Below are 17,855 nucleotides of genomic sequence, written 5' to 3' on the forward strand. Positions count from 1 at the left end.
TTTCAGGACTGTATAGCATATTAAAAGATAATTGACTGCTACTTAAACCCGACATAAAATTTATAATATAAAAATATCATTTCTCAACACTTAGCGCAAGTCACGTGACTTCCCTTTTGACGAGGCGACTTTCCGGCTACGCACGCTGGAACAATAATAGCTGAACTAAATTAATTTTTTTGTTGTTGCGTAGACGCAAAAGGACATCTGTAGTTGATTAATCAGACCACTAAACATGGGAAGTAAGTTTATGAGTAACAAAATGTTTATGTCTTTTCACATCTGTTGATTTGAGATGACAGGTAGGGCGTTTCATCAAAGCAGTTGGTATTGCTTACGTGGCTAACTCAAACAGTATCATCATGCCAGGTTACCATCTTTTCCATTACGATGACATGCTAGCTTGCTCTGATTTAACTTCCTGTAAGATTTTGTGTAAAGAATACAAGGTATCATCAAAGGAAATTATGCTGGTTTTATTTTAATTATACGATTAAATTGCTTTTTTCAGTCAAATTCCTGGAGTTTGTGAAACCGTTCTGTGCCGTCTTGCCAGAAATCGCCAAACCGGATCGAAAGGTAAGTAGTTACACCCCTGAGTCCCATTTGGTAGTGCCATCCTGACACGTTCCGTAATATATGCGCGTACTAGAGTTTCTTTCTAATTTATTCATTGAATTGTCATATTGTCTGCATTGATAAACTGTCCATGTTTAGAAACGTGAACGCCTGATTGATATGGTGTTCCATATGTTCATCAGTATAACGACATTCGTCTTTCCTAGTTTTTAAGGATAATACTCGTAATAGCCAGTTTACCAGCTGCTCGCTGATGTGGTTTCCCCATGTCATTAAAAGGAAAAATACCGATAACAGTTTTCTTTGCAAATTTAACACAAGTTTTGTTTAAATGCTTTAGGACATAATCAGGCATTCCATATGCTCTGAACAGCGATTCATGTTAACACATGTGCGCACATATAAATATAGATATGATCGCAACAAAATTACCATGTAACAAATAACTCCTGCCTTTATGTTGTAATTTCAAAGAATGTATATAGAAAACATTTTAACGTAGTTCATAATGATACCACATTACTTTTTAAACGTCTTTATCTTGCTCATAGAAACTTTTTTCCACTTGATGTAATGTTAATCATTTATGATCATTATATTAATTAGCAGCATTTTGCTTTGTTCTGATAATCAGCTGATTGTTCCACAAGGGAAAGGGCAAGCTGGGTTTAAGTGATAGATACTTATGTTAAAAATTTCAGGTTGCTAAACAGTTGTTTCTTACAGTTGTATCTAAAAGATAGTTCTTATAGAGCAGAAGATTGCCCCCATAGTGTGTTGTCAAATGACATTGTCAGAACTATCCAATATGAGAGTTAACTTTCAGTTTCCCATCCTGCATTTGGAGATGGGAGAGTACTGGCATGACAGGATAATGTTACAAACATGACATAAGAGTTTTGAGTTGGCAGCTGCATGCATTCTTTGATAATTGGTATCAAAGTTGTAGGGCGATTAGTCTCTATATGTAAAAAAAAAAAAATAATAGAAGATGGCATTGCAAAGCTGAATGACACTCTTGTGTTAAGACTTGTTGACTGTACAGAAGTTTGTGAAAAAGTATGCAGACATGGCAGCCTTTATGACTTAGTCTGAAGCTGTGTTTTGGACATGGCTGTAAGTAGATGATTCCTTTAAAACTAAAAATTTTTATGAAATACTTTGATTTAAAACATCTATACTTGTATTTATGCTATAGTCTACTTAATGATGCGCATACTCACACTCTTAAGGAGCATGCTCTTAGTGCTTAAAGGCTGATGTCTACCAACTGGACGGAGGCAAATGGTGTTGCCCGTGCGAGGGAAGGTAGGAGTACACGCGGTGCAGATTGCTATCAGACATTCGTCTCAAATTACTACCCAGACAAAAGGTGGAATGGACATTGCAGGCACCACCGACTAGCCTGGCAACTAAAAGTCTTCCTCACCCGACCAGTACTTGCTGTAGGGTCTGAGTGCTGAGGCAAAACACCTTCCATGTGAATATAATGTCGAAGGCAATAACCTAGCAATACAATGTCTTTCTCGGCCGAGTACTTGCTGTTGGCGTTTAGAAAGCTGAAGCGAAACGGTTTCCAACTGAACTTACTGTCAGGGTTAGGACCGGCACTTGAATGTATTCTCCATTAAATAAAGAAGGAAAAAAAGGGAGAAAAAGATGAACAGTGGAAATGACAAACACAAAACTGAATTTTGAAACTTTATTTTACTGCTTTTGTCTATCTGTCTTTATCTCTCTATATCTTTCTTTACTCTTAAGGGATGGTATTATTCAATATTTTCAGTTTATTTCCCTGGTGACTGATATAAAATACATCTGTGTTTGGGTGCAATGTACGTACCTTTTCAAATGGGCAACAATTCACACCTGTGACACCTCTAAATGCCAACACCAAGTACTCAGCTGAGAAAGACTGTTTATTGCCTGTGATCTCCACCCTGCCTCGGGGCCAGGGTAGCAATTCAGGAAAACTGACCGCTTGTACAGCACAGTGTACTCCTACCTTCGCTCGCACGGGCGAAACCATTTTTAAAAAACGCCCATCGGGACATCAGGCTTTAAGAACATGGACATCAGAGAGCATCCAAGAAGAATATCACAGGAGATACTGGTAGGCTCCAATATCAAGTCCAAGGATTATCTAATGTTCAAAATCTTGTTGAGACACTGGGGCATGGTCATCAGCAAAACAGTCACATTGCTCAGCAGAGGGTTGCTGAAGCAGGGCCATTTGTAGTTGTGCTTTGAATGCAACTATGTCAACACCGCGTAACAGATGAGTGAGTCTAAAAACTGGTTCAATCAATACACAGTAATGATCAGATGTTAGATCTTGAGAAACATCAACTGGAGGCACAAATCGATCATCAGGTTGATGCATGACCCAGTCCAAGATGTTATCTCTTTTATGAGTGGGTTGCAAAACAGACTAGACGAGACAAAAAGTGTGCAACAATTGTGACATTTTTACCTTGATGAATTGTCAAAATGGACTTAACATCTCCAAGAAGCACTGCAGGTACACTGAGTGCATTGCTATAGTCCAGCATATCATGAAATTCTGAGAAAAAGGTAGTGGCTGTGAGTTTGTTCTTGCACTTGGAGGGGTTTATAGCTGCAGAACAGGTGTATCAAGCAGTAAGGTTAGGTAGACTTGAATACATTCAAAAGATGTATGTAGGAACAATAAAGCAGTAGTAAAAGACAGGTACTTGGCAAGTGATAATTTGTAGATAATAGCAATGCCACCTTCACGTGTATGACTGGGGGATGATTTCAGACAGTAGGAACGGAATGGTGCTTTTCTGTTTATTTAACAGATCCAGTTTCGAGAGAAGGTGCTATGGACAGCAATTACTTTGTTCATCTTCCTTATCTGCTGCCAGGTGAGTGCTCTCAAATATATCTATGTATGACTAATAGCTGCTGAAGTGTTTATGGTTTATAGTCTGATATTTTAAGTCGTTCATAATATCATTTTATGAAATTCATAGAACAGCTGCTGAAAACATTAGACATTCAAAATAACTGTAAATCCAACTGTTGTCTGTATTAAATGTTCAGGCGATAGTTCGGCATTTAAATGTGTCAGGAGTGAGTTAAAAAGTACCTGCAGATTTGTTTAGTGGAGCATCTAAAACTAGCTGCAGTCTAGAAAACATGCCTTTCAGTTCATGGAGTAAAGTTATGCTTTTTTCTTCAGATTCCACTGTTTGGCATTGTCTCATCAGACTCGGCAGATCCCTTCTACTGGATCCGTGTCATCCTGGCTTCCAACAGGGGTGAGAATAAACTATAATTAGATGATGTACACATACAGTATAACTGATGAAATGTTGCAACTGAGTGAGTGTTCTGTGTTTACTGTAGTGACAATTCTGTGGGTGATGAAAATAACTGTTGTGTGCCTAGGTACACTGATGGAACTGGGTATCTCGCCAATTGTCACGTCCTCACTGATTATGCAGCTTCTGGCTGGTGCCAAGATTATTGAAGTGGGTGACACACCCAAAGATCGCGCTCTCTTCAATGGAGCCCAGAAATGTAAGTCTGCAATATTTCCCTTTTCGAGGGACAGTATTACTAAAGTTGTTACTACTACTGTATGCCTAACAATTACCAACTCTTACAAAAGAGCTTAATTAACTTGTATATGTTGATATTTTCAGATGAAAAATGAAAGGTGTGTTGTGTTGTTTGTGCTTTTACTGGTAGTTAAGAGATACATTGTTGTAGTTACAGTGGAAGGTAAAACATGTATATGTTAATTAACATTTGATCTAACGAATAATAGACTGTATGTGTGTGTTTAGTAGAAAATCCTGGTTTGCTGGTATTTTCTATAATACAAAAGATCGGTTTTCATAATTTGCAGTGTTTGGTATGGTGATGACCATTGGACAGGCTATTGTATATGTGATGACTGGCATGTATGGTGACCCTGCAGACATCGGTGCCGGTGTTTGTCTGCTCATTGTCATTCAGGTCTTTATGTTTTTTACCTGTTCTAATCATCAGATTTGGTAGGGCAAGATTTTGTTATATTTAAAAATAACACATGATTTAGCACTGGTCTTACTGCAACGATGCTATCCTAGAAGACTGCATCGTTTAACCAAAATATGAAAGGAATAACAACCATGCACCATAAACATAAAATGGCATCATTTTGTGATATTCACTTCATTTAAAGCTGCCTGTGTGGGTGCTGTAAGATCTTGAAAGATAATGTTAATCTGAAGATTGTTTGTATAATAGAACAGTTCTCAAATAAATTTGTTAATTTGGTTTTTCTTGTTCATCATGACAGTTATTTGTGGCTGGCATTGTTGTCCTGCTGCTTGATGAGCTGCTGCAGAAGGGCTATGGTCTGGGTTCTGGAATCTCGCTTTTTATCGCCACCAATATCTGTGAGACTATAGTCTGGAAAGCTTTCTCTCCAGCCACTGTCAACACAGGGAGAGGTAAGTCTGCACCCTGGATGTTACCCGTTTCCCTACATTTTTATTTTACAGTATTAAACATGTACAATCACATGGTCATAGAATCATTCAATATAATATGCATATAAAATAATAGATATAACAGTACAGTATAGACCTTGGATGTTGGTACTTAATAAAAGAAGAAAGGAACTGGTATTTAATGACTTAATCAGTAATCGTGCATACATACATTTTTCTTGCTAAGAATTTTCAGCTTCATCTAAATACAGTAAGTTTGCTCTGTGATTTATAGCATTTTTCAGACTTTGCATAGCCCATTTTTAAGCTTTTGTCTGAATGTTTTCTTTCTGCTCCTTATTTCAGGAACTGAGTTTGAAGGTGCAGTCATTGCACTGTTCCACCTGCTGGCTACTCGTCAGGACAAAGTTCGGGGTCTGCGTGAGGCTTTCTACCGACAAAACCTTCCCAACCTCATGAACCTACTAGCCACTGTCTTAGTCTTTGCAATTGTCATATATTTTCAGGTATGGGTTGTTTTTGATTGTTTGTTTTTTTTTCTCTTTTAATTTTAATTTGTGTGGATAGTGGTAGGAGAGTTAAGGGTAAAAGCTAATTGTCCACAGTAGGATCAAAGGACAGCACTTATGATCTTTGCTGTTTGTCTTTTTATGGCAGGTTTGAATATATCAGGACATACATGTAATTGACACGCTGTGTTGTCAGACTTACTATAATTTGGCTAAGATTATGAAATCAAGTGTACTTAAGTAAATGCTGGCTGCTTAATCTTCCACTATAATCACTTCATTGCTTGCACCATTTCCTAACATCATTGTCTTGTAGAAGATGTGAAAGAAGATGAAAATTATTTTTGAAGCCTTTAAACTGGATTGCACATTTGTTTTCATGATTCAGGGATTCAGGGTGGATCTGCCTATCAAGTCAGCACGCTACCGTGGGCAACAGACCTCCTACCCAATCAAACTGTTCTACACTTCCAACATCCCCATCATTTTGCAAAGTGCTCTAGTGTCTAATCTGTACATCATCTCCCAGGTACATACTCGTCGCTGTTCCCTGCATTGTGAAATAGGAACAAGTCCTCTGCTCATTGCTTCACCAAACCCTTTCCTCTTAAGAGTAGAGATTAGTGCATTGACAGGATTCTTTTAGAGCAGATGTATAATAGAACAGCTTGTGTTCATCCACATTAGTGCAAACACTGACATTTTCTGAGTGGCTGTTGCCACTAGATTAATTTTATCATACTAAAGCTTTAGGACTGGGACTGTAGTAAAAATGACATCTTCCGTTTCAGATGTTAGCCACAAAGTTCAGCGGAAATTTCTTTGTCAGCTTAATTGGAGTCTGGGCTGTAAGTATTAATGGATTTCTTTATAATTTGTAGAAGTGGAGAGGCTTAAAAATGTTTTTAAATGACGACTGTGTGAAATTGATCTCTTTCATTAGGCTCTTCTGTAAGAGGTTTCCCATGTGCTTGTTGTGTAGTAATTGGATCTATATATTTTTACTGTACAGTTATCTGATTGATTGCATGTGTAGATTTAATTCTTCTGTGGGTGTTGCTGTGACTTTGTGTTTGCGTGGTTTTGTGTGTCCAAATTGTGAACTCATTCAACGTGGAAGAAAAGTAATGCAGTTGAACATTTAGAACAGTAGTGGTGGCACAAAGTAATAATAGTAAAGTTGATTTATATAGAACTTTACACCACCATCAAATGCAGGTTTAAAGTGCTTTACAAAAAGTACACTGTGTTCTAACACCTATTGACAGTAAAGACAACCAGCACTGACAAACTGTTTAAAAGAGCTTTCTAAGAAATTTTTAAGCAATAGGATTTGACAGCGATAAAGTTTTTGTTTTCTTGCACTAAATCCAAACGAAAGATAGTAACTATAAGATGGAGAGAGGTCCTGTCATGAAAGAAGTTATGAGGCAAGAAATACAAATTATTTACACTGTATATACAAACATAAAGTGCCAAACTGAAATATTTTATTAGAATATATATTAGACATTACTATTGTCATTTTTTGGGCTGTTGAAGAACCTATCCATATCAAATTGAGTAATTGTCAACCATCTCAAACATGATTCTTGACCAACTCACGTATTGCCTGCTTTCAAATATAACAAAATACTTGATTTGTTTAGCTCTTTCAAAGAAGTAATTTATGATAAAACAATCCCTGAAGTAACTGCATGTGTTTTGGGACACTACCCTGTTCACATTACAGTGTGTGAAACATTTAGATGGTGGGTTTTTTTTTTCCCTTTTGACTTTTTTTTAGTCTACCAGATGGCAGTATGCAAAATATTGTTTCCTGCCTTGCATCTCCATGTGAAATGTTAAAAATGTGTCCTTTGCTCACATGTTTCTGCATTACAGACAACTCTGTAAAACATTAATGAAAAGAGATAAATATGTTCATGAAGTTTTTATGATAAAAGCCGTAAAGCAAAATCAGTTAATGTCTTTGATTTGAATCTGATCGGTTAGTAACAAGTGCCTGTTTAAGAAATTAAAACAAAAATACAATCTGGGTTTTTTTTTATGATTATTTTAGGATGTTGGAGGTGGTGGACCTGCCCGATCTTATCCTATTGGAGGACTTTGCTACTACCTTTCGCCTCCAGAGACCCTGGGCCATATATTAGAAGACCCTATTCATGCCGTGCTGTACATCATCTTTATGCTGGGCTCTTGCGCCTTTTTCTCTAAAACTTGGATTGATGTTTCAGGTTCCAGTGCCAAGGATGTAAGTTTCTTGTCTCTTGCATTAATGAATGGTGTACACTATGTTGAGACTAGCAACTTTACAGAAACAGTGGCTTAGTTTCTCAGACTCACTTTCTGAAATCTTGATGTGGCCTTCAGAAATTGTTGCATTTATGTGTCTTTTTATGCATCGTGGTTTTTTTCTGTAGAGAAATGAAGGGATTTCTGAGTTTTTGCATTTTTTGCCTATCAGTATTTATCTTGTTTAAAAGACAGCTTCGTCCTCTCTGCTCCGCCTTTGAAGAAAATTCTAGCAATAGCTGTCCTTGATATGCAAAGCCAGGTCTGAAGAGAAAATGTTACGGTAACTGGGTTGCCTCCTCCTTTACAGGTGGCCAAACAGCTGAAGGATCAGCAAATGGTGATGCGTGGCCATCGTGAGAAGTCCATGATCAAAGAGTTAAACAGGTACATCCCAACAGCAGCTGCCTTCGGTGGACTTTGCATCGGTGCCCTATCTGTCCTGGCTGATTTCCTTGGTGAGATATGTTAGCTTGGTCAGACATTAGACTAGCGGAAAAGGCTTAGCTATTAATAAATACACTTCTGGCCTGGGCAACAAGAACCCAGCAAATGTAGAAAAAATCTTGTGTTTTAACAGCATTTTTCCTAAAGATTTTAAAAATTCTAAAGTTACTTTAATAATTCTAAAGAACTTTGACTAGTCTCCTTTCTTCTACTCCCTTGCTTGTAAACTTTAAGTAATAAAATAGGGTAAGTAAAATAAAAAGGTTTCCACTGGCTAGGAAATAACATATATTTCTTTTTCTCCTTATAGGTGCAATTGGCAGCGGCACAGGTATTTTGTTAGCTGTCACCATCATTTACCAGTACTTTGAGTACTTTGTCAAAGAGCAGAGCGAAATGGGTGGCATGAGCACCCTCCTTTTCTAACCATTCACTGCCTAGTGCCAACGTTAGCACTCTTTTCGTAGAATGTCTACACACATTGGGGTTTTGTCAGCAGTTCAGCTGCTGTGCTGCTACCACCTACATCCTATTTCCTCGGCTTCATCGTGCAGCAAGTGGATGAACATAGTAACTAGTCTTCTGTGACTGTTGCAACGTCCAGCATTTGGTTTAAACATGCCATGACACACACAAAAATGTGTCTTACATGTCAGAGCTTGTGCTATACTTTGCAAGAAAGAACTTGCCTGTTAGTTTTTTTTTTAAGTTCAATTTCTGCTATACAGAGTCACAAAGAACCTTTTTAATATCTTAGCATTTCTTTGATCCTTCACTTTTTTAATTAAAAAAAAAAAAGCTTGCAGAGGATCTATACCTCTTTAAGAAAATCTCAGTAACATAGAAAATGGCAGATGGGCAAATTACATTATATGCAGTCTTTATGGTTTTTAATGCGTAAGTTTTAGAAATATTAACATAAGCATGGCGGCCTTGGCTGCTTGAGACTTTGGTAAAGGTGTGTAATGATAAAATCATTATGCATCCACATGTTATAGAGGTGGCGTTTTCTTTTTTTCTCTTTTTGGTCAACATTATTGCAGCAGAAGTGTTTACTACTTTTTCCTGGTAAAGGGGAGGGGGATGGGCTGGTGTAAGTATGCATTATGCTTCGCAGATGTTTGGCAGAATCGTCTGTCTAGACACTGCTGATTTGTTCATTTGTCAGAAATGTTTCATTCATAGACAGTGTGGTTATTTAAAACATGGGTTTGGTTGTCTTCAAGTCTTATGAGCTCAATAATGTGTTTTCTAGGTGTAAAACCTTCACATCAATTCAAAATTGGACATTTTCTTCCTTGAAAAGCAGGGTGCTCGAAAAGTTTAATGTGAAGTGGCCCCTATGTAGTTATTTTTTAGAAAGTATATTTATATATTGTCTGTGTTTATAGTAATTCATGCTTCATGATTCTGATGCAGTTGTGCAAGACCTTTAGATTTCAGATATTTTATAAATGCCCCACACAGGGTGAGGGTATGAACAGCATTGTGCTGCATGCAGTGTGAGGGTGGGTGGGGAGGAATGGTGTGCATCTTCAGCAAGACACTTTTGGTGGTTCCATTCTGTTTTCAGTCCATGGCATGCATGTTTTGAGATTTTGTCATCTTTGTGTGTGGATGGAAAAGCGTCTTTATTGTGAATGGTTAAATGGGTGACAGTAATAAACATTATAACACCAACAGGCAGTTGTCTTTTCATTGCAATGTGGGAGTGAAGCATTCGAAGATTCTGTAAACGATTGTCTGAATGTACCCCAATCATAGGCATAATCTAAACATTCTAAAGAAGCATGTTTAGACATTATCCTAAAAAGCAGTTGCATTGAAAATGCTGTACTTGCCTGCAGGAGTTACTGAAAAAAACTGGTGTAATTGGGGTATCAAAGGGGGATGTGGGGATTAGGGTAGCTGCTGTTACCTACAGGTGTAGGTGGTGCTCTATTCCACTTATTCTTGCACAAGCGACTTGCCTTGTCCACAGTAGTGTCCAGTGCTGGTTGCCAGATCTCGTCCTTATGTTGCACACTATAAGGCTCGTAAGGTTTAATATGCATAGCGCTTTTCCATACCATTAAAGGTGGGCTCAAAGCATAAGGCACGACTGTCCACAGTTCATGGCGATGGAGGAAGCTACAGTAATGTGGGAGAATAGTCTATGTAGTAACTTTCTGTATATACTGAGAACTCGTAATCAAAATGTTCTAGATCAATCCATTTAACAGCCATCTGCAGTCGTGTGCAACACGGGTTCTATCTTTGTATATAGCTGATAAATATGGACTACACTGTCAAACTGACTGACAATTGTAATCTGCTTGTATAGTTACTGACCGACAATAGCACTTACACAAAGAATACAGACCCAGACTGTATATGTAGGTTGGTCAAAATACTGGTCACATACATCAGCTGTGTGTAACTGTTATTTAATAACAGTCAAATAAAGACATCTCTCACTCCATGAACATTTTAATTAAGACAAAGGCAGTTCACTTATCTCTAGTTGAGATAAAGCAATGGTGGCTTCCCTTATCTTCCCTAACCTTCTATGGAGTCAGGTTACCCATTTCCAACAGCTGGTTTGACTAACCCTATGGGAATCAAGCACCTTGAGGTTCAGATGCTGATGCTCTAACCACTATACTCCAGATAGCTCATTAAGCATATCAGGACCTAGATAAACCAACACAGTGTTTTTGAAACCATGCAAGTTTAATCGACATCTTAACATGACCAAAAGTAATACTTGTCTTTTCACGCAACATATTCTTTAGATCAGGGATGCCCAACCTACTGCCCGCGACACGAAAAAAAGAGAAGTATTTATCCCTACGTAGGGGCGTCTCTCAATCTTCCGATGGATTTCATTCTAGATTTTCATCTTCGGGAGAAACCAGTGTTTGAGAAGGAGGGATGCCGCATTCCACAAGGGATTAGTGATCTTTTGATTGATTAATATTTGAATCAGCCGTTAAAGAGATTGAAAATACAGACTCCGGGCTTTCTAACAAGGTATAAAACAAGGGGGTTCTGATAAGGAAGCAATACCGAAACAGCGTTTGAATTTCGTTTTCCTGCGGAAATCAGGACGGATTGCCTTGGGGTACCTTGATTAAAATGTATTTTCTGACAATTTCTAACTTCTATTTTAACAAGGACAGCTTCAAATATCTCACTAATTACTACATAATTAATGGTAAATACAACTTGCTTCTAATAAAAATGGTATCTGTTCTATGTTTTTTTCTTTTTTGTATTTTTGCGGTGAAGTGGCCCGCGACACGGCTGTCCGAAATGGATATGGCCCGCAGGCCGAAAAAGGTTGGGCATCACTGCTTTAGATGAAAAATAAATCATTTTGTCATGCACCTTATGAGTTTAACTTCTAAATCTTGAGTGCAAAAATGTTACTGAACAAGGCAATAGCTCCACTTTTAAATGAAACCAATGGCATCCAGTTGGAAACATGTTGCTGTTCTGCATGTAGTGACTGCTCATTGCAATCAAACGCTTACAGCATCCCTGCTGTAAGCATGCAGGAGCAAGTGCTGCGAAGTCATAAGATCAGATGCACAAGCAGCCTACACCTTTTTTTCCCTGTGACAATCACCTCTAAGACCAATGGATGTTGAAAACAGAACCCTTCTGATGTCTTTTATTTCATGTACTTGTCTTCCTGTGCATGTAAAATCTTTGCAGATGCTTTTGCATCAAAGAAGAGTTTGTCTATTTCCTCCACTTCCTCTTTACTGACTGCATCCTTGCCATTTATGCGTGCCAAAATGCTGGATGGCGTCAGCAACTGTACAGCATACCTGACAACAGATTTCATGTCTTTAAAGAAAGTATACCTCAAAATACATTTTTTTCTTAGTCCCTTGTTTTTAAAGAAAGCACAGCTGCCAGACATGAAAGGTAAACATACAAATCTTTAGTCTATAAATAACTGACAGTTTTCTTTGAAGCATTGTTCTTTGGCCTTTAAGTACTACTGGTGGTTGCTTTAAGTCAGAAATGGCTCTTCAGTTTCCTTTCTAGCTTTTAGTGAGTGGAGCAAACTGAAACATGACCCACATTTTCAAAGATGCATCTTGTTATCTTATTACAATTTGTGCAGACTTAAATGTTTTCTCTCTCCATCTATATGCATGTAATTTTCTTATTCTTTGGATACTAACCTTAGGGTTGTTTTAACACCAATCTCTCCAAGCATCAACAGTGCTTCTTCCTCAGTTTGTATGCTTTCAGTCTCTGCTCTAATCCGCAGGATCTGACATAATAATAATAAACAAAATATAGAAGCACCAAACACTAGATCAGCCTGACAGGTGATACATGAACTTCAACATCTAGAAGACTAGGATTTCTCTTAACATTTGAACAGCACACCGGATTAGTATAATTGCATTTTCACTGGCCACAGATGTTTGAAATATAAGGTTTCAAAGTACCTGCGTCATCTCCTCTTGAGAGTATGGCAATGTGCGAACAATCATGACGCGGTCCAGCAAGTCCATTGGCATGCCATGTGGAGATACAACATCCTCTGTTCCTCTGTACATGAAAAGACAATTTGTTAAAGCCCCCAGAGACCTGAGAGAAATGTTTGAGTCAATCCTCAAAGTACTGTGAACGTGTAAGGACCTTTTTTCTCAAGAACATACACAACTAATTTTTTTGTTCCTATATTGTGTAAAGCAAAACCAACATTTAACTTCTGTGTGCGTATACCTATCGCCAGAAACTTAAAAGAAAAAGAAAACAGCATAATAAACTAACCTGATGGTACACTTGCCACGATTGGTGGCAAAGATGACAATTGGTGCGATGGTTGATTCCAGAGCTCGGTGCAAATAAGTGAAACATTCAATGTCTAGCATGTGTACTTCATCTACAAACAACACTCCTGGCACCAGCTCGGCCACACCCTGGTCAATGTACTTGTTAACCACCTTGTTGATCTCTTTGCGCAGCTTATCTAACATGAAACAGAAAAATCACAAGTAAGCAAAATGGCAGTCTCATCCACCAAAAAATCTTATGATTTCATATTATCGATCGTTATCTTATGCTCTCTACTTGGCAAAGATCTCTTTTAAGACTCACAAACTATCACAGGTGGTGAAAGTAATTGTAACATTGTAATCATTTCAAGAGAGGGCTCATAGCTCACCTGTGATCTCTGTTTTCTTTGGTTTCATCAACTGCCCCATCATAGACATAATGTCATGGCCACCCTGAATGAGAACAAAAAAGATGCAAAAGCATCTTGTTGTAAGCCTATGTACAGGTGGTGATATAATGGTACAGTACTTGTATCACAAAGCATCACATTCAAGATACAGGCACTCTCTGTGCTAATCAGTAATGATAGATGAACATAAGGTAACAGATAATGGATGGTGAGATATGTTTAGGCACACTGAACAACATATTATGAAGAACAAGAGTAGAAAGTAATGCAATGGATGAAGGTATAAAGGGACACAGATACTGTAAACAGTGTAGAGATGGAGTAGTTACGGTCATGGTTCACATGACAGACAATACTGCAAAGGAATTCAGGATAGTACTTTATGAACAGATGTTTTCAGACAGCATTTGAATGTAGCCTTTGAGTGAGAGTAGCTTATATGATGTGGAAATAAAGAGTGCCACTGCTTGGCAGCACAGAGGGAAAACGTCTGTTTTCCAAATGTGACTGTCTTTGTAGGAGGGATAGATAGAATGCGGGAGTCTGATGAAGTAATGAAGATGAAATCGTTCCAGTTTCGATAAGCAAATACAACTTGAAATGCAATCTTGATTCCTCAATGTAAAAACAAACAAACAAAAAGCCCCAATGTCACATTTTAAAATGTTACATACATTTGTACTATGATTATGCAAGAGAACATATGTCTAATGCCTAGTTTAGACCTAGCCAGTTGCATATTAGTGTCAAGGTAATATGGAAGAGGGTCTGAATGGGAGATGAAGATTCATCAAATAAATACAACTTATGAAATATATATATAATAAAAAAGTAAACGCTGATAAAACTGAGTTGATCAAGTGTGCCTTACCTCATGACTGATATTTTGACAAGGAAAAAGGTTGGTACAAACCTGAGGTCGGGCATTTGCTACATCTAGGTCATGCAGCGTAACATCCTGAATGACTTCCTTCTTCTTGTGCACATCTCCTTTAGGCAGGGGAACATATTCCTCTGCTTCCAGATCAAACTCTGTAGCATAACTGTCCGAGCGTCCCTGTCGCTGAAAGCACAAATAAATGGTATTAAAAGGATCATTTTGCAAAGATCTACTTGAATATTATGCTTGCTCTGCAACCATCTAACTTTTATGCCTCAATTTGCTATTTTTTTTTAATAGTACTAAAATAACTTTAGTTTTAGCAAAATCTTCAGACACAACGAGCACTACAGTACTCCAGCAAAACTAACAAATAACGCAAAATGCACACAATAGCACCGGCCTATTTTCAATTTCCCCATATCTCAGCTTCTGCATAAAACCACCTGCATTTAACACCATCATAACAATGGAGCTTCAGCTGTTTTGATAGTTACCCAAGGAGAAAAAACATTTTTTGTTCAATCTGAATTTACTGATATGTAATTTTAAAGATTCAGAAATATGCTCCAACTATTTCTAATTAAAATGCAAATGGGAAGGAAATTAGAAACACACCTTCACAGCTCCACTGTTTGCCTCGATGTAAATCACATCACCAACCTCTACCTTCTCTTTCTGAAGGCTTTCATAAATGGATGGGTCAAGTTTGAGTTGCTTTGTGCCTTTAGCAGTCTTCAGGCCAATTATAACATGACTAACAGTCTTCCCATAGCCTGCCAAATATTCCAAACAAAATGAATCAACTGTGACAATGCTGACTAACTTCCAGAATAACAACAATAATAATTTACAACAAAGTTCACCACACTTTACACAGTATCTATAAACAAAACTGAATAAATATTAACCATAGCTGTTGGGGTAAAAAAGGTGAAGATAATAAAGGGAGATCACTACAGATTAAAATAATTTGTATTTACATCCACACTTTAGCTTCAGCAAACCAACATTTGTACACTCAGGAGCTGACCAGTGTCAATCACTTTATGAAAATCAGGAAAGCAGCATGTTTAGCAGTTATTTATGACAAATGCAGACCTGGAAAAGAACAGCAGAAAGTGAGGCAAAGGACGTTGGAACCACATGGGCCCAACTGAAGGGGGCTGCCCAAAACCAGGTCTGCTGGCGAGGTGTTGTTGCGGCCCTTTGCTCATAGAGGAGCAACAAGGACTAAACTAACTAAAATATGACAAAAGAAATCCACACAGTTATACCTCCCATTGGATTCTCTGTTTCAGCTGGTGTCAGCTCTGTGACCTCCCCTTCATAGACTTCTTTTGTTTCCTTAATACGAAGGCCAATGGCTCGGCGGAAGTTTTCCATCAACACCTCTGTTTTTTTAATTTCAGAAGAGTACACCTCACTTCCCACCATAGGACAAAATGGCACCTTGCTGCCCAGTTCCTGTGCTATGGCTAAAGCTATTGCAGTCTGAAATGAAAGAGTCACAATTATGCCACCATAAAAATGAACACTGCAATCAATAACTACTTATCCTATTGCTATTTATATGACATTTTAATTTGATGGCATGAAGCCGTTGTTTCAATTAACTGACAAAATATGCACTTATAATAAGAGGAGACCTAGAACTAAAATTAGTCTCACCTTGCCTGTTCCTGGAGGCCCAGCAAGCAGAACAGCCCTGCCAGCCATTTTTTTTGTCTTTATCAGCTCCACCACCACACCTGCTGCCTGACATAAAACATATTTTGACATAAGATTTACTACTAGCCTAGATTTAAATATTTTTATGGTCTGCAACTTAAGCACAATAATCTCTACTTGCAAGATAAAAGCTGTTCAAACCACATGAGATGGTAAAAACCTACATTATGATGGAACCATGACATACTCATATTGTAAGGGTTACAGCTGATGGGAATGTTGTAAATCCATAGTTATATTCCAAACATGTCATAGATTTGACCATTATTATAAGATCAGGGTTCCCCTCACCCCTTACCAATGCGCATCTATATCTTTAATACAGGAGTCAACATCTCTACTTGACAATCTGCTTGAAAATAATCTACTCATGTTTCCTCTGATTGCTCCATTTTTACTCTTAGATTTTCAATCTACTGATACATTTTGATACCTATAAATTGGTTGGGTTGTTTTTGTACTGTTAGTTGTGCCATCATGTGAGCCAGCTGTGTACTGCTTATATGTGCAGGGTAATTACATGTCAGTGGGTTTTTTTTTTCTTTTGGGGTGGTGGGGGGAATTTCAAGAATTAGATCTTGTAACTTACCAAGCTCAATTTAAAAAGAAATTTCACTGAAGTCAGTTTAGTTTTCAGTGCACATAGTTTATGTACTTGCATCATGCAAGACACATATTGGGCATCTGCCAACTATATGGGTGCACAAAATACCTAAAAATCTTACAAAGACAAATCCTCTTTGTCACAAAACACACTCATTTGACTGCATTGAAGATACATTGTGTTGGTGATTGTGTGTTAGAAATTTCTATGCAAACCCTTCCAGTTGTTAAGGACACATTTTGATCATCAAAAGCAAGCGAAGCTGAATATTTTTGAGCTGCATTTTTTTTTTCTCGTAGAAATGGAGAATATGCTTCTCAATATCAAATGCACTTCGAATGCACTTCGTGTTCAGCTTTTTCTAGATTTTTTTCACGTCTGTTCTAACATTTTTTAAGGCATTTCATAAATATAAAAGTTAAAACTCAATTTGTTTTTTAACTTTCAATGTGCCATTCATCATCATTCCTTGCTACTCCTCGAGGAGCACAGGGCCGCAACAACAAATGTGCCATTCAGGCTCTGGAATTTTCTCTCAGGATTTTAAGTCCTCAGGTTCTAAACTTTCTCTTACCTCCCTAGCAAGCTCCTGTCCCACCAAGCCAGCTGACGACTGAACAGCATACCCATTTTCATCTAATCCCAAGCCTTTAATATGACTGTGAGATGCTATCCTTTGAGCTTTTGTGGTACTTTTTACTTCTTCTATCTTCATTTTGCCTCCGAAACCGTTGCTTCTTTCGGCCTAACAAGCAAAACACGCGCCCGCACGTTACGACTTGTCGTCTGTGCCACAAATCGTTAGAAATTGAAATACCGGATGTGCTATTGGATTTCGACCCAATTCTGTGCCCAAACCTCCAAATATTAAAAATGATTTATAAAAAAAGTAAGTTTTACTCTTTCCAGCAGCTAACAACATTTCCTCCTTTTTAAAATAAAACATCTAATGACTCTTTCTGGTGTAAATGTGAGATGTGCATTGTGATGTACTGATTTATATATTGAAAAAAGCTATATGACATGATAGATATTTCACTTATAGATCCTGTAATAAATAAAATTTACAGACGGCAGATAAAAAAAAACTGTCCTGTAATATAGTTGTACATTATTTATATATTGCAGTTTGTGATGACAAAGTATTATT

At 37.8% G+C, this 17,855-nt stretch overlaps 2 protein-coding genes across 2 annotated transcripts; one reads left to right on the top strand and one right to left on the bottom strand.

The window, feature by feature from the left end:
• Positions 1 to 95: 95 nt before the first annotated feature.
• On the top strand, positions 96 to 9,976 carry LOC112571999 (protein transport protein Sec61 subunit alpha). Its single transcript, XM_025251471.1, has 13 exons — positions 96 to 242; positions 512 to 579; positions 3,402 to 3,467; positions 3,785 to 3,863; positions 3,994 to 4,125; positions 4,457 to 4,566; positions 4,892 to 5,045; positions 5,391 to 5,551; positions 5,943 to 6,083; positions 6,346 to 6,402; positions 7,617 to 7,808; positions 8,160 to 8,307; positions 8,607 to 9,976. The coding sequence occupies exons 1-13, from the start codon at positions 236 to 238 to the stop codon at positions 8,720 to 8,722; spliced, it is 1,431 nt and encodes a 476-aa protein (XP_025107256.1). The 5' UTR covers positions 96 to 235; the 3' UTR covers positions 8,723 to 9,976.
• A 1,103-nt stretch (positions 9,977 to 11,079) lies between these two features.
• Positions 11,080 to 17,518, bottom strand: LOC112572000 (ruvB-like 1). The gene is made up of 10 exons (XM_025251472.1): positions 17,280 to 17,518; positions 16,042 to 16,128; positions 15,648 to 15,864; positions 14,989 to 15,146; positions 14,404 to 14,553; positions 13,470 to 13,533; positions 13,076 to 13,274; positions 12,748 to 12,850; positions 12,475 to 12,566; positions 11,080 to 12,111 (listed from the first exon to the last, which is right to left on the bottom strand). Exons 1-10 carry the CDS (start codon positions 17,418 to 17,420, stop codon positions 11,952 to 11,954), a joined length of 1,371 nt encoding a protein of 456 aa, XP_025107257.1. The 5' UTR covers positions 17,421 to 17,518; the 3' UTR covers positions 11,080 to 11,951.
• Between the last annotated feature and the right edge of the window lie 337 nt (positions 17,519 to 17,855).

This window comes from Pomacea canaliculata, linkage group LG9 (genome assembly GCF_003073045.1).
Source record: "Pomacea canaliculata isolate SZHN2017 linkage group LG9, ASM307304v1, whole genome shotgun sequence".
NCBI lineage: Eukaryota > Metazoa > Mollusca > Gastropoda > Architaenioglossa > Ampullariidae > Pomacea > Pomacea canaliculata.